Raw genomic sequence first — 14,912 nt, 5'->3', positions numbered from 1 at the left:
GGTGCATATAGGCAAATAGAGTTTCACGCGTCCTATATAAAATTCCACTAATTCAAACTGACAAGTGCAGACTTCAATTTTTGCCCTCGTCGTAAGTGTAAGTCCAATAATAGTCGATGCGTTGTCCGTCATAGCCGGATTAATGCTAATTTTTTCCGGACGTCATGCTCATCCGTTCCAAATTGACGAAAATAGGAAAAATTCTCAACAAAATCAGCTTGATTTTTTCACCAAACAGTTTGATCGCTTCACAATACGTACGGCAAGCGTACAATATTATACGTTGCTCCATATGCTCACACAATGCGTGCGTTGTTATGTAAGGAGGGTTGGAAGCCGGGAAAATCATTGCTTTTTCGAAAAAGGATAGCGTGGCGCGGCGCGGGAGAGAAGTGTGGGGTCGAACGAACGCGAGGAATTTTCTTTTTCTTCTATCTCATTCGAAATTAATTTCTCAAACAAAGTGAAAAGAGGAATGAAAAAAAATCTGGACAAACTAGGTGTTGCGAGGTTAATGAAAAGAAATCATGGGGGGAAAGAAAGAAAAAGTGCAAAATAAGTACGGGCGAGGCCATGCGGTTTAAATATAAAAGTATCCCGACCTATCCCAAACTGGCGCAAGAACGCTGCCACCGAAACGGAGACGCCGCTTAAAACTGCAGCATGCACTTGGTGGCCCCGTATCTCTCTTCACGTCTCTCTCCCTCTCTCTTTCTCTCACCGTGTACATACGTATACATATATACGTGCATTATACGTATATCTATTTCTCTTTCTCTTTATTCTTCTCTTTCTACGTCTGTACCTCTGTCTGCTGCTCTCCAAGTATTACCCACCACACGGTGTTACGGTGTAGGTAGATATACAGCGTATTGTATGTATAGACGGTAGGCGTCCTTAGGCTATACGAGACGCGAAGGTGTCGGGAAAAGGAGTTTCCGGCTAGACCACCTTACCACCTTGTCCGAATACGATACTTTTTAACCGTCTCCCCGAAACGCAACCATCTCTTCGTCACCGTTCTCGTTAACATTGTTTCGAAATTATATCAGCCGGAAGCACGATTTGTTCGTTCAACCCCCGCCCTCCCCCCGATGGTCGGGCGAATTCCGATCGTTTTTCAGTAACCACCGACGCAGGTACGGTACGACTATATTTGCGAAAAACAAAAATCTACAAAATTCATTGATTTCGGATCATTGATTTCGTCATTTTCTCCGTCTTCGGGTTTTCCGCGGATTTTCATTCCTTCGATTCCTTCTCGTCCTTTTTTTCCGCCTCATTTTATTTCGAGGTTCAACGACTCTGCCGAGCGCGTCGCGTTCTTCGGACTCGCGAGTCCGCAAGTTTGAGAGAATCGCAACTCTCTTTGCGCTAGGAGTGTGGGAAGCGTGGGGTAGATATGGGTGCATACCTATTACCTACACGTAGATCGAGGATGAATGTGGTACGAGGTAAGAGTAAGAAGAGTAAGAAGTAAAAAGTAAAAAATTTCAATAGAAAAAAATGAAGAGAGAGAGAGAGAGAGAGAGAGAAAAAGAGAAATATAGAAAAAAAAAAATAAAATAGGGACTCGCGAATCGTGGCAACACTGCAATTGCGAGCTGACACAAAACATATGCAAGATGCAGCTAACAGCATCCTATATACCGCCAGCCTATGGAGACGTACGTGTGTACGTATTTATACACGTATTCGTATAGTACATTTCAAATTGCAATGCACTTAGTTTTATCAATCTGATTTCTAATCTTATTCATATTTCACACGGAAAAATTATTTCGTAGGATCTTTTGCTCGATCCGTAGCGAGGTATGAGAAGACATCGTGTATCGCAAAAAAAAAAAAAAAAAAGGAAAAGAAAAACGAGAGGGAAGGGAACTGCATTGGGAGTAGGAATCCAATTTTTTTTTCTTGCAAATTTTTCTTATTTTATTCCAAAGCTGAAATTCTTTACGGGTAATGCACTTATATTTGTTTTGCTATAACATCTTTTCTTTTTTTTTTTATTTTCAACTTGTTCGTTTTCTTTTTCTTTCTTTTCTTCTTGACTGGTTAGCTTCTATAGCGGTTGGTGAACCTGACCTCCAACATTGCACGCCCGCGCTGCATTCCCTGAGACCAAGTCACGCTGGATGTCATTAAAATAAATTAAACTTCGTTATGCAAAAAACTGCGGTAGAACCTCATACTTACTTTTTTATTCGACGCGTTTGATTAGTTATTCATTCAATCGATTATCTATTTCTTATCATTTACTTATTTTCTTATTGCTTCGGTTTTTTTTTTTTTTTTTGCTTCATTTCACGCGATTTGATTCGTTCGGTTATTTCGTCGAGTGGTTGGAAAAAAAAAACACGATCGTAGTAATTATCATTTTCGAAATCTTCGTCACGTTAGACAAGAATATTTTAATCGTGCAATACCCGTTGTTTCGCTCGACCATAGATACATCGTACGTACGGATACATTTGTATACTCGCACGATACGAGGTATATGAATCGATACTATGTAAGCAAGTGTAAATACGTATACATCATATTCCGCAGCTGCAATCTTTGTCGCGTTTACAAACACCGCGTATAATCAACGATGAATTATTTAAGTACGATCAGAGTTTCGCGTTAGCGTCGGTATTCGGGAGAGCGAGCGCGGGGGTGGCGCGTAACATAAGTATAATTTTCTTGAGAGGAAGAGCGACGACGGGGGGGTGCGAAAGAAAGAAAGGAGGGAGGGAAGAGGAACGAGGAAAGAGTAAAGATGACTCCCCGTATCGCACTTTTCCTCAACCTCGATCCTCTCCCCTCATAATCGTCGTATCTATGAACATACGTAGGCCTACATTTTATTCAGTTAATTCAAAGTACGTATCGCGGTATACGTTCACGGTTCGGTGTTGCGTATGGTGTGTTTTCACACGTTTCGTGCTTTGCTTTCTTTTTCCGTCTCGCGGAGGAGTTTCTTAGCGATTTTTAAAACCGTTTAAAATTTAGGGACAAACGAAAAAGAAACCAAATCGTCCGGTCCGACGTACGACCGAGGGTGAGAAATTCGTCGATTCGATACGACAGCTCTTGATTTTTTTTTCTCCTAGCGATCTTCCTATCGCAGTGGGGATGATGCGTATAATTACAGGGAGATATTGAATATATATACGGTACACCGGATAGATATTTCGCAGCAAACGACGGAGGTTGGGCGTAATTTTTCTTCGACTGTACCGCAGGACTGACCACCGACAAACCCGTCCATATTGTCTTACCTTGTCCAGGGACTCGATGCAGCGTCGTTGTCAGCGTGCATCGCTATTACCGCCACCGTTTCTGCTGTTGCCGCCGCTGCTGCTGCGGCTGCTGCAACAGCGAAACGAAGTACACGGGGTACATATATACACGGGCGTATATATGTATACATGTATATATATATAGGTATATAAACATGTACCGTACGTTAGCATATGTATGTACATACGTTTGATATGATAAAAAATACCGTGACGTAGGCAAGGTTACTGCCATAGACTCGCTCGTACGATATCGCAGCAAATTTACGCGATATCAAGCGTATATCTATGTACGTATTAGCTGTACGAGTACACAGATGAGAAATGCCTTTATGTACCTAGTGCATCGGATCAACTTTTTGGTACGTACGTACCTACGCCGGTGATACGGTATATAATATCGCACACCAGATTACACGTATAGGTGTATATTGGCCGCGTACGACGATGCCCCGTTGTCGGTGCAACGCATGGATTTCAAGAGAGCAGACTTATATATACATACGTACGTAGGTAATATATAACTGCCGAGTATATAACGGATAATTCATAGCTCGCTATACTCTATCATAGTATATCGTTAATAGCGTATACCGCGGCGGTGTGTATACGTACAATGCGGATATAGGCGCTTCATTTCGATGTACCTCCGCAAGTTTATCCATGTGTATAAGAGGAAATCCAATGGTTCGAGCATGCGAAGTACCGTTGTGCTCCAAAATGTTTGAAAGTTGTCTACATTACGCAGAGCGAAGATACCTTATCCCGCCTGGTAGACGCAACGAATAAATGCGGCCCGCGCTCGTGCATATAGGTATTCGAGATTCTGAGATCGCTTGGATATCGTGCGGTATCCGTACACATGATGTCATTACACATAATTTCTCCAACGAGCGCGAATACTGGGTTAATGACTTTCATCGTTACGTTAAATTACTCGTTCGACGTTGGTGGATCAATTTTTTCGAAGAGAAGAAATGATCGTTTCTTTCTTTCGAATTTTACTCGGTGTGAGAAGATTCTCCTAGAGGGTGATACCCGTACGTGATTCGCGGAGTTTACGTAAAAAAACGGGCTTCCCGTAGAGCACGTGGTTCGTCACCCGCACCTACGAGATGCACACTTCGATAGCTGACAACGATCGTCGATAATCGTCATTTCAAGTAGCTGTAATATACAGAGAAACGTGAGGGAGCATGTCACGTACGCGGTGACTCAGAAACGAGTCTCAACAGACGGCAAAACCTTCCGCAACTTCCAACTTATGGTCGATCCGCAATTGAAAGCAACTTAATTTCATTTCTTTACCTGATCCGTTATACGAAGCGCGCGCGCGCGCGCTATATTCTCACCTACCGATCGTTCGGTGTCACACGAAGCGGGTCGGAAGGAACATCGGCATCGCGCGCGTTATGACGCTTCATTGTCTCGGCGGAACGAGCAGAGTCGATCCGGCCATTTTTTCGAGATTTTCTCCATTTTCCAAATTTTTGACAAATTTTTTTTTCTCCTTTTCCGTAGACGCGTGCGTGATGCGTACGGCGTGCAATTCGCGTAATGTAATAGTTTTGCAAATTGATAAACAAATGAGACTTGGCAACGTGGTCGACAACCGCGGTACCCAAGGCCTGTCGGACTTTTATTTTCAGCCTCCCTTCGCTCTCCTCCCCGCCGGTTTATTCTTATTTGCTTCTTTCGTTATTCGCTTATTTTTCTTCTTCCGACGACGATGCTGCCGCTGCTGCAGTTGCCGCTGGTGCATTTGCCGTCGCTACTATACTAACTTCTTTTATTATTTTTTTCCCTTCGTTCGTTCGTTCGTTCGTTCGTTCGTTCGTTCGTTCATTCCTTATTCGTTTTATTTTTTCTCTTTTAACTCGGTGTATTTTTATACCCGTGATCCGCCGCGTTGCCCATGGTCAGTTTCTTTACGCACGCGGGACGCATCTCGTTCCCTTTATATACATGAAAGTTGAAAGAAGATTACGCGAGACGGAAACTGGCGCGGCTGCTGTATATTCATCCAATTTGAAATAGAGAGAAAAAAATTTCATCATCAAAAAACTTTTCAAGATGATGAAAAAAGTTGACGAAATTTTCCAGCTCTTTAGCGACTGATAATTCAATCAAGTTGGCATCTCATACCTCATGCGTTCGCGCAGTATTCAAAATGAAAGAACTGTAAAGAACGGTTGTCTAGTAAGCGGTGAAGTTCTAATATTCTAAGCTATAGACGCATCTCTCCTATCTGCAATTTATTTGCGGCGACGTCACAGATAAGACGCGACGCGGCCATGATGGATAAAGAACAAGCTGTTATAAACTCCGCCCCATTTTTCCAAGCTCCTTTAGATCATCATCTACATCATCGAACCGCGTTAAATAATTCCTTGGTGATTTATTTCTTTGTTCGTTAAGAAAAGAAGAGAAATTACATTCATCTTTTTGAACTTCATTTTTTTTCATCCCTTTCCTCTTCCGAAATTGCTTTACAGAAAGTTGGGCTTACATTCGAAAAAATTTCAGTCCCGGATAATTTTGAAAGATATGTAGAAACAAGATGAATCGGTAATGGCGAAAAAATGAACGTAACATTCGATCGGATCGATCGGGTATAGCTCGCTACTGATGAACCCTGTACATGCCATAATTTCCTGCGATGCGGTGGGGTTAAAACTGCACCGTTTCTCTTCAAAGTAAGCCCACGATTGGCGGAATTCATTTATCGTGACGATTCGATTGGCCGGTCAACATCGCTACGTGTTATTTCAATCGATATCTCCGTAGGGATTTTTTAGAAGCGTTATCTATTCGCTGATTTTTTATTCGAAGTTTGCTAAACAAGAAATCATCCGGTTAGTTCACGACGCCACTCGGCGGACGTCGTTGCACTTAACTTCTCGGCTTTATGAAAAATAAAAAATATTCGGCGTGCGGTAAAAGTTTGGAATTCTTTTCGAAAAATCATAAAGTCTCCACGTGTCTATATGTATACACGTACATGTACATAATTGTCACGATAACGTTACCGAAAAATCATATTATTACGTTGGAATCGCGATTGCGGAAAGCACGTGCCAATAGTGTTTATTATAAAGCTTTTCAAAATCCATCCTCAGAGCTGAGAATCAACGATAACTTAATTAATAACGCTGTTGATTACAATAAACTCGTTCTATTTTAGTAACGAGGACTTTGGTCGCGAGTGCACCGTACGTAGAAATAACGTGGATGTAACGAGTCGCACGTTACGTAACCGCGAGATATTGTCTCATTTCGCTTATGATTTTACTTTCTTCATTTTTTTCGTCGAAATCAAAAAGCGAGAATATCCATCGACACCGATGGGTTTATCGCATAAACCGGAATTAAAAGAAGGAAGCAAAAAACATCGCGAATAAAAAATTGAATAAACTGAAAAAAAAGAAAAAAAAAAAAATCTCTCCACCACCTGCAACGCCAATTAATTCTGTTTTCACAGTGCAATTTTTTTGCGCGTGTAACGGATTGACATGGACTCTGGCGAAAATACGCCTGGAATTCGGCTTTGATAAGGATGTATAGTTTGAGCGAAAACCATGTCCCGCCACCACCGCAGGGTGTTTGGCGCCCACCCTCGCCAACGCAGCACCACCCTCATACCCATTCCCATCAACATCCACATCCTCATCCCCATTCCCATTCCCATCCACATTCGGCCCACCCCGGCCACCAAAATCACCCCCACGGTCCGCCGTCGTATCAGCATCCGCATCACCATTTGGTCCCACCCCAGGTAATCATCGTTACTTTCTTAACTAACGGAAATCCATCCTCCCTCTACTTCTTATGTTTCAATTTTTTTCCTAGTCTTCGTTGCGCAAATTTTCAAATTCCCTTCGGTTGCTCGTCGTTCGCGAAATCGCGATGAATTTATGAAATATTATTGAATGATTTTTACAAGCGTGGATGGGTGAATCATTATTTTCATTTTTTCATTTATTTATCACCGTTGGCGTAATTAAGCGTACACGTATGTAACTGGCATGGATATACCATAGTTCACCTACCTGGGCCGTCGTTATCGGCCGTTACCAATAATTTCACAGAGCGCGGCAGATACATACGAGATACATGCCCCATTCGCATTTAGAGGAAATATATTACCGTTATCTTTTAAATGCAAACCCATTTTGGCAAACGTGAATAAACGCGTTCGTCCACCGTCAGAAATGAAACTAACAATCGGGGACTGACTGATTTCTCTTCGAACGATCATAGAGGCATTCGTTGGAAAATGTATGTCCGTATCGACGAAACGAGTTTATTTTTTCTCATCGGGGTTGAATTTAAAAAATTCACTCGCGGACGAGATTAATTATTCTAAACGCCTGTTGCTCGCCATGCACGGATCAATTAGTTACCGCATTATGCATATCAGAGTTTCACTCTTTCAAACGTTACAGAGAGAGGATATATAGAAAACCGGAAATGCATCTGTACCCCGTCGAGACAGATAGCGTAATGAATCAACTGATTCAAATCCAACAATTAAAACGAACCCTTTTTCCTTTTTCACATCTTCTATTACCTCACACACCGACGACGTACCGCACTCACGTTCGTGTACGTGAAATAAATGACTTACATACGGGTAAAAATTGATGCGGCGCACCGCGTAGGTGAAACGCAACGAACAAGATACCGTCCATCTTTTGTATACGGCGTATATATTTATTTATATACGTGCACACGTACCTACCTGTATACATGTATATATATAAATTGTGGCGTACCTTTGGGCAGAACATATGCGATGTGCGCTGTTTTCCATGCGTGGGTGGAAAGAGTTAGGAGGTGCGTATACCTTGGCCGTTCGGGGTTTGGGTAAAGGGCATATGGCCAGCAGGTGAGACTTTTGCTTTTGTATTCCCTCGTACGTTTATAATATAGGTATATATACACGTACACCCGTACGAGGTTTATAAAGTAGCCCCGGAATGGTTACGCTATACTTACAAAGAAAAGGGTTACAATCGTGAAATGCTAACGATCTTGGTCCTGAAGGGCTCAGAAGTTGCTCCCCTCCGCACCTACAGTCTCCGCTCTATAAAAACCCTCCCCCGTGCCTGTTGTAGAAATTTTTAGGGCATTAGTTCCAAGGGCGACTTATAGATTGACGAGCTGAATTAAAATAAAGAAAGAAAAAGAGAGGAGCGAACAAGCGGGGGGGGGGGGGGGGGAGGGGTTATACTTTCGAAAGGGTGACGCAGGGAAAGAGCGTGGAACGGATGCCCTACCGCGCGGTCGGAAGAGGAATCTTCCCTGGTAAATTTTTCCGTCTTTTTTTTTTTTTATCCACCTCGTTCTCTGTTTTATGTGTGGGAATGTCTGATCGTTTTATCCGTATCGTCTTCCGGTGATAATCGTGAGAAAATTTCCGAGGGATACGAGGCGGCGATGAGAAACAAGGGAAAAATAAGAAATTGAAAAATTCAAATCTCAAGAATTGAAATTGCGGTGCATTAAGTGAAAAGAAAGACGCGTACATACAGACGCTACTGCTTTTTGGGAAATAGCTGCTTGGCTGTTGATATATTTTTCCATTATTAAAGACATTAAGTTGCCCGCTAGCAAGCAACTCTTTCCATTTTCTTTTTTGTCACGGTGATAAATCAGCGAAAAAAAAGATTTCCCCCTTCTTGTACTTCTACTGCTCCTTCCCCTACCCCCGCCCCCCTCCTCGTCTTTTGCTACGCGAAAGGCAGCAACGGCAATTTTCTGTCTCCTTGGAGATAAAAATTTGATTAATCACTACCACTGAATTTAAGAAACTGCTACGCGCGGTTTTACTCAGATCAGAAAACATCTGTTTTTCCTAAGCGATTCGCTCGTGGATTTTTTTTTCCTCATTTTTTTCCTTTCCCCAATACGATATCCACTTGCGCCGTAATTTTCTGTACGTTAGACAAAAAATTTTTACGTCCCTCTAACAAGCCGATGGCTCGTTGGAGAAACTAATTTCGTTGAGATAAAAGTACCGGCAATCCATCGGCGAACGAAAAGAAAGAAAAAAAAATCTTCCGGCGTTGCATCGCGCGCGGATGAAACACCGTTGGTTGCACTCGAAATTAAAGACAATCGGAGGTGTAACGAGGAAGTCGGGTCCGTAAGATATCGTCATTAAAAATCCGTAAGTTAAACTTTTGCGCGCGTCAAATCGTTTGTCACCGAACCCGCCCGTATAAATCCCCGCACTTCTACTCGTGCTTCGGGCTTTTCACTTCACTTGGATTCCGTCCATAGTTAATCATCGTAAAAGTCCGTTACTAAAAGCGTTTGGGAACAAATGAAGGCGAAAAATTCCCTCGGACAAATTAGACAATCTTTTGAAGAAATTGCGAAAATCGCGAGAGACGGATGATTACGCGCGAAAGAAAAGCGTTTGGAAAAAATAAAAAGAATCAAGTGTATATCGGGAGGGGGTTCGAAGAGGGGTGAAAAAAAAATTCAAGATCCGTCCTCGGGGTGACTGTCGTAATACGAAAAAGAGTGAAAGAAATACATATCATAATAGTGATAATGATAAGAATGGAAAGAAATGAGAATAAGAAGAAAAAAGAGATGAGGGAAAAGTAGAAAATCGTCAAGTAGCGTCGGGCTTCTCTCACGAGGATTAAGAGACAGTGATTCTCAACGATGATTGGTCGTTTAAAAAAACAAAAGCATGTCGATCCGAGGTGGGTAGGTATTAAGAGAAATTTGAGAACCGTCCCCAGCTGAGACAATTCCAATTCCGTTCACCCACCACTCTTCCTTTCTCATTCTCGGACCGAGTCGCGCGCGCGGGGCCCCGCTAAGATTCTTAAAACTTCTTACGAGATTTTTCGATTTTAATTACAGTTTTAACATATTTTAATAAAATCGTTCCGCACTTGCAACCCCTTTTCTTTTAATTCCGCTCTTATCTCCTTCTCTCTCCTCCTTTTCTTCCCTCAATTCCTCCTACTTCTCAGCTGCAGGTCACGCGGCCGCGTCATCTCGCGCAGAATTTTAATAAACATGATTTTTTTTCTCTCCTCTCGTTTTCTCTACGGAACTTTTGAAAAATGTAATCTTTCGTTTCGAGATACGATTCCGAGACTTTTCGTTCCGACTGTATAACGTCGAGTCAACCAGGAAAGGATCTTAACCCTTTTCCTAAGGAATCCACCCGCGCAACACCTGTTCGGGTTAAAACCCACTGCCACCGAATTCTCCTAATCATAGGGTTCTTTATATCCTTCCCCGTACTAGAAGCTCGCTTTAGGAAATGATACTACATAATTTGCCACAGGAAATTTATATCCTCGACCACCGTATACGGTAAACAGAAAATTGAAAATAGGAGAGAGAGAAGAAGCAGAAGAACAAAAAAGAAAACTAATTTACCAGACCGAACTACCAACGATTCAATTTCCCCTTTGATAATGCCACACATAAACTGCCCCCCTCCCTCCCCAGACCAGGATTAGTACATCACCCCGATATTCAACCCCTTGGCTGTTGCTCGCATGAAACTATCATTTATTTATTTTTTTATTTTTTTTGTCTTTTTTTCAATTTTTAACTTTTTTTTTCTAGTATCCGTTCGTTTATTTCTTACCAAATTTGCTAGTACCATCTATAGTTGAAGAATGAACAAACAAAAAGTTTCCCCAACAATATCGTACCATTAATTTTTACGTTTCACACAGAACCCGTATTTATGTACATGTTATATTCCAACATAAATATTTGCCAATGCACTTTACTCGACGCAAAGCACAGCGTACCAACTAACCCCCGCAGTTCTTCTCGCAGATCTTTATGCACAAAAGTGCCATGCAGATGCACGCAAGGGACTTGGGAGGCGGACTACCCGGTCGCCCCGGTGGATTGGCCGGTCTCGTTGGTCCCGGAGGGATAATCGGCGGTGAAGTGAAACCACACCAATGTCAACAGTGTTTAAAATCATTCTCAAGTAATCATCAACTGGTACAACACATCAGGGTTCATACGGGTGAAAAACCTTACAAATGCAGCTACTGCGATCGCAGGTTCAAGCAACTGAGCCACGTCCAACAGCACACGAGACTTCATACCGGTGAGCGAAAACAAAAAAAAAAAAAAAAATAAAAAGATCTTTTTCATTTTTTACACGTAAATTTCCTGTGTTTGTTTGTCACCGATTCTCATTCGATTTTTTTACCCGGTTAAAAATCAAAAAAGAAAAAAAAAAGGTATTTCTCAAAACGACTCGCACTATCGGGATTTCTAGATATATTTGATGTATATGTTTGTTTTTTTTTTTTACGAATTTCCTGCAGTAGGTGTATATATCTGTAAATGAGGTAGACAGTTTGTTCTTATAAAAAAGTTTCGCCGCTGATTTCTGTTCGGAATATAAAGGCGAACACGAATAAAGCGGTAGTGTGTTCGAAAGTTGATGCACGGTATCGGGATCCCTGCGTTGAGCCGTTAACAGGGGAGAAAGAATTTCATTAAAAGATGAGCGTAGTCATTCGGAAGGTATTATATGCCCTAGGAGCCGATCACTGGTCAGCAGGCTCCGTTGCAGGCCTTAGAAAAATCTCATTTGCTTAGATTAAAATTTACTTAAGGGGCCGGGTATCGATGGGAAAAAAAACAACAAGGCTGTAATGGAATGTAAGCAATTTAATTGCAAGAATTGATTTCGTATGTAGGCAGAGAAAATAATATGTATACGTACATTCGTATACGTACAAACATACGTATTTGCAAACATTTAATTATACATATTTATCGGCAGGGAGGGGGAAAATTATTTGAGCAGATAGAACAAGGGTGACGAGGAGGAAGGGGGGTGGGGGATGTGCTGGAATCTTTCATTTCGCAGCACTCCGAAGCTATTGGTTTCTCGACTTGTTATTCGGAAGAAAAAGGTGAAAATGAAAAGAAACAAAAAAAAAACAGGCAACCAAATACCGCGGGTTGTCCTTTTTTTTTGCCGGCTTCGTTGGCTCGTGATATAAAAGAAGAAGAAGAAGGGTTGCCATTGATTTTGACCCCAACCACCGTAACGGGTAAAGAATAACGAATAACTAGTGCTCGCAGCAACCCCTTATACATTAATAATCAAACACCACTACACCGAGAGTTCTAGATCCCGTAGCTAATTTCTATGGTGTAGAAATATGGATCACCGTGTGAGTACAGCGGTGAAATGTTGCCCGAGTGTCTTTTACTCGCTTTGTCCGTATACCGGAGGATGAAAACTTTAAAATATCGCCCGATGAAAATTTCGAATTTCTGGATCATTAATCTTATACCTTCGCTGAGCGCGGCTGATGCGGTGGGCTGAATAAATATTCATGTAAAAACCGCGGCCGTGTATACGATTCATAAAAATTAAAAGCTCGGAGGATGGGGGGAAAAAAGAAAAGAAAAGAAAAAAAAAAACAACAATGGAACTGGAAGAAGAAGAAAAAACGTACGAAGAATTTTTCGGCTTTACGGACGTAATGGACCTCGCGCGAACGCCGCGCACCGCGATAACGACCAACCGATCCGTACGTATTATATAAAAGTACATTAATGGTCAATAATTTGAAACTCAGGTTGTTCCCATCGGCGTAATAATGTGATATATATTTAATTACCAGAATTTGTGAAGGCATTAATATGATATTGGCTAACGTATACGGCATCGATAACCGGTCAATGTAGCAGAGTGCTAGACAAATATATTGGGGGAGTAAACCCCTGTTTTTGGTGGGGCGTCGAAACCGGCCGACCAATCGGAGTGTCTCTGCTCCCACCACGGACCGGAAAAAGCGCGCCAATTTTTCGATTCCACGATCGCTCAATAATCCAACCGATGTACGCACACCGTTTTATTTTAACTGCACCGAAATCACCCGTACCCGAGAGCTACGTACCTGCTGCCGCTGCCGCTGCTGCTGCAGGGCGAATTTCGTGTACGCAGCCGTATAATATGAGCCAACACTCGACGTTCCGAAATCGTACGTACTCACAAAACGGTCATCGATTGATAGTCACCGGTTGCAATTTATGGGGTGAAAATATATATATATGTATATGTTGTATTCGGTTGTTTTTCCTTTTTTCGTTCAGCATTTTACCGGGCACTTTTACGGCTCGTTTGTGTGCTGCGCGATCGGGTTTCACGGTTTTCGATATCGATGAAAATATTATTTTTAGAGCCGAGAATAATGGAAAGAGTTTTCAACCGTCACGGGAACTCGGACGCTTATTTGTGGGACGTGAAAAAAATTACTTTTTCTCTCGAAATCCTACGGAAATTTATATATATATAATATGGAGACCATCGCGCGTGGTACGTTTATATGTATAGTAGGTTATGCGATGGGCGTTACCGATTTTCATCAGGTACTTATAAAACGCATCACGTCTCTCCGGCGAAATTGACCGGACAATTTTAAAGCCCACTTAATACTGAGAAAAATTGCCATTTCGCAAGAACATGAATAAAAATTAAGCACCCACCTATTAGACTCTTGCCAAATTAGTGTAGGTATAGCAAGCTATATTACACGCGGAAGATGTTGCGTAAAGAGTTGGAGGGCCGAGGGGGTCGCAGCGAGGGCGTTTGCGGGAGAGGTGGAAAAATATATTTAAAAAAAATTATAAAAAAAAAAAAAAAACAAACAGAACAAAAAGAAAGAATCGTAATGTCTTCGGCGCGGGTAACACCGTCAGCCCTTTTTTTTTTTTTAATCTTATTTTTTCTCCTTCTTCAAATTACTCGCTCTATACTCGACATTTACACCCCTTTCTCATGCCGCGCTCTCATCTACCCCTGAAACTCGCCGCCACGCTGTCCCGTACTTCTCTCTCTCTCTCTCTCTCTCTTCTGCTATTTCTTTCTTTCTCTTTCTCTCTACTCGTCTTTAATTCGCTAATTTCAACCGGTTAAGAATTCATGCAAGGGAATTCCAGACGTCTTGGGGAAAAATCAAAGCAAAATGCTAACAACTCCGGGAGTAGGGGCACCGTCTTCTTGCGCCTTTTATCACAAATGGTTCAGAATTAAAGATTAACCAAAGTAGAAGTGAGGAAACGGACCTTGTACCCGTACATGGCACAAACAGCTATAACGATTATGTAATACGATGATTTTAAAAAGCGATACGCTCGAAAATATGAAAAATAAATACAAGACATCAAAGTTGAATTGCGAAAAGAAAATCCCTCGTTCCGATACAGGGTGAGAAGTAAAAATTGTGCAAATTTTTTTATCAAACAAACGCTTTTCCTCCCCCCTTGTATAATCGTTGCAGATCAAATCGATTTCTATATTCGAACCGATATTTCATCGTCGGCAGACGCTGGACAAAATTTTTCAACGACCAACGTTATGATGCATAACACGTCGTAATGATATTTGTGTTATATAATACTTTGAAAAAACGAAGGAAAAACTTGAATGAAAAAAATAGAGCCGGATAAAAAAAAAAAAAAAGAGTGTATACATAAATAAAATAAAACTGATTAACCAAAAAACGCCTTATGGCCAACAGGAATTAACCTAGTCATGCTGCATATGCAGGGCCAGTAATAGAGCGGCAATCAAAAAAGGCCTATTCTAATTTTCTAACCCTTCCG

At 41.7% G+C, this 14,912-nt stretch overlaps 1 protein-coding gene across 19 annotated transcripts in view; it reads left to right on the top strand.

The window, feature by feature from the left end:
- The window catches only part of LOC105689181 (zinc finger protein 853-like), a 97,263-nt gene that overhangs the window by 39,897 nt on the left and 42,454 nt on the right, over positions 1-14,912 (top strand). For 16 of the 19 annotated variants that reach the window (XR_007278423.1, XM_048655287.1, XM_048655286.1 and 13 more), the window contains one exon: positions 11,094-11,388. Coding sequence is in view for 18 of the 19 variants with exons in the window: in XM_048655287.1 (XP_048511244.1) it covers positions 11,094-11,388 (295 nt within the window). In the remaining variant the exon portion in view is untranslated. The remainder of the gene's footprint in view (positions 1-11,093; positions 11,389-14,912) is intronic. The other 3 variants (XM_048655301.1, XM_048655296.1, XM_048655293.1) reach the window with 1 other exon arrangement.

This window comes from Athalia rosae, chromosome 5, assembly GCF_917208135.1.
Source record: "Athalia rosae chromosome 5, iyAthRosa1.1, whole genome shotgun sequence".
Classification (NCBI taxonomy): Eukaryota; Metazoa; Arthropoda; class Insecta; order Hymenoptera; family Athaliidae; genus Athalia; species Athalia rosae.
The sequence above is the reverse complement of the archived record's forward strand: the minus strand, read 5'-3'. Positions and strand labels throughout refer to the sequence as shown.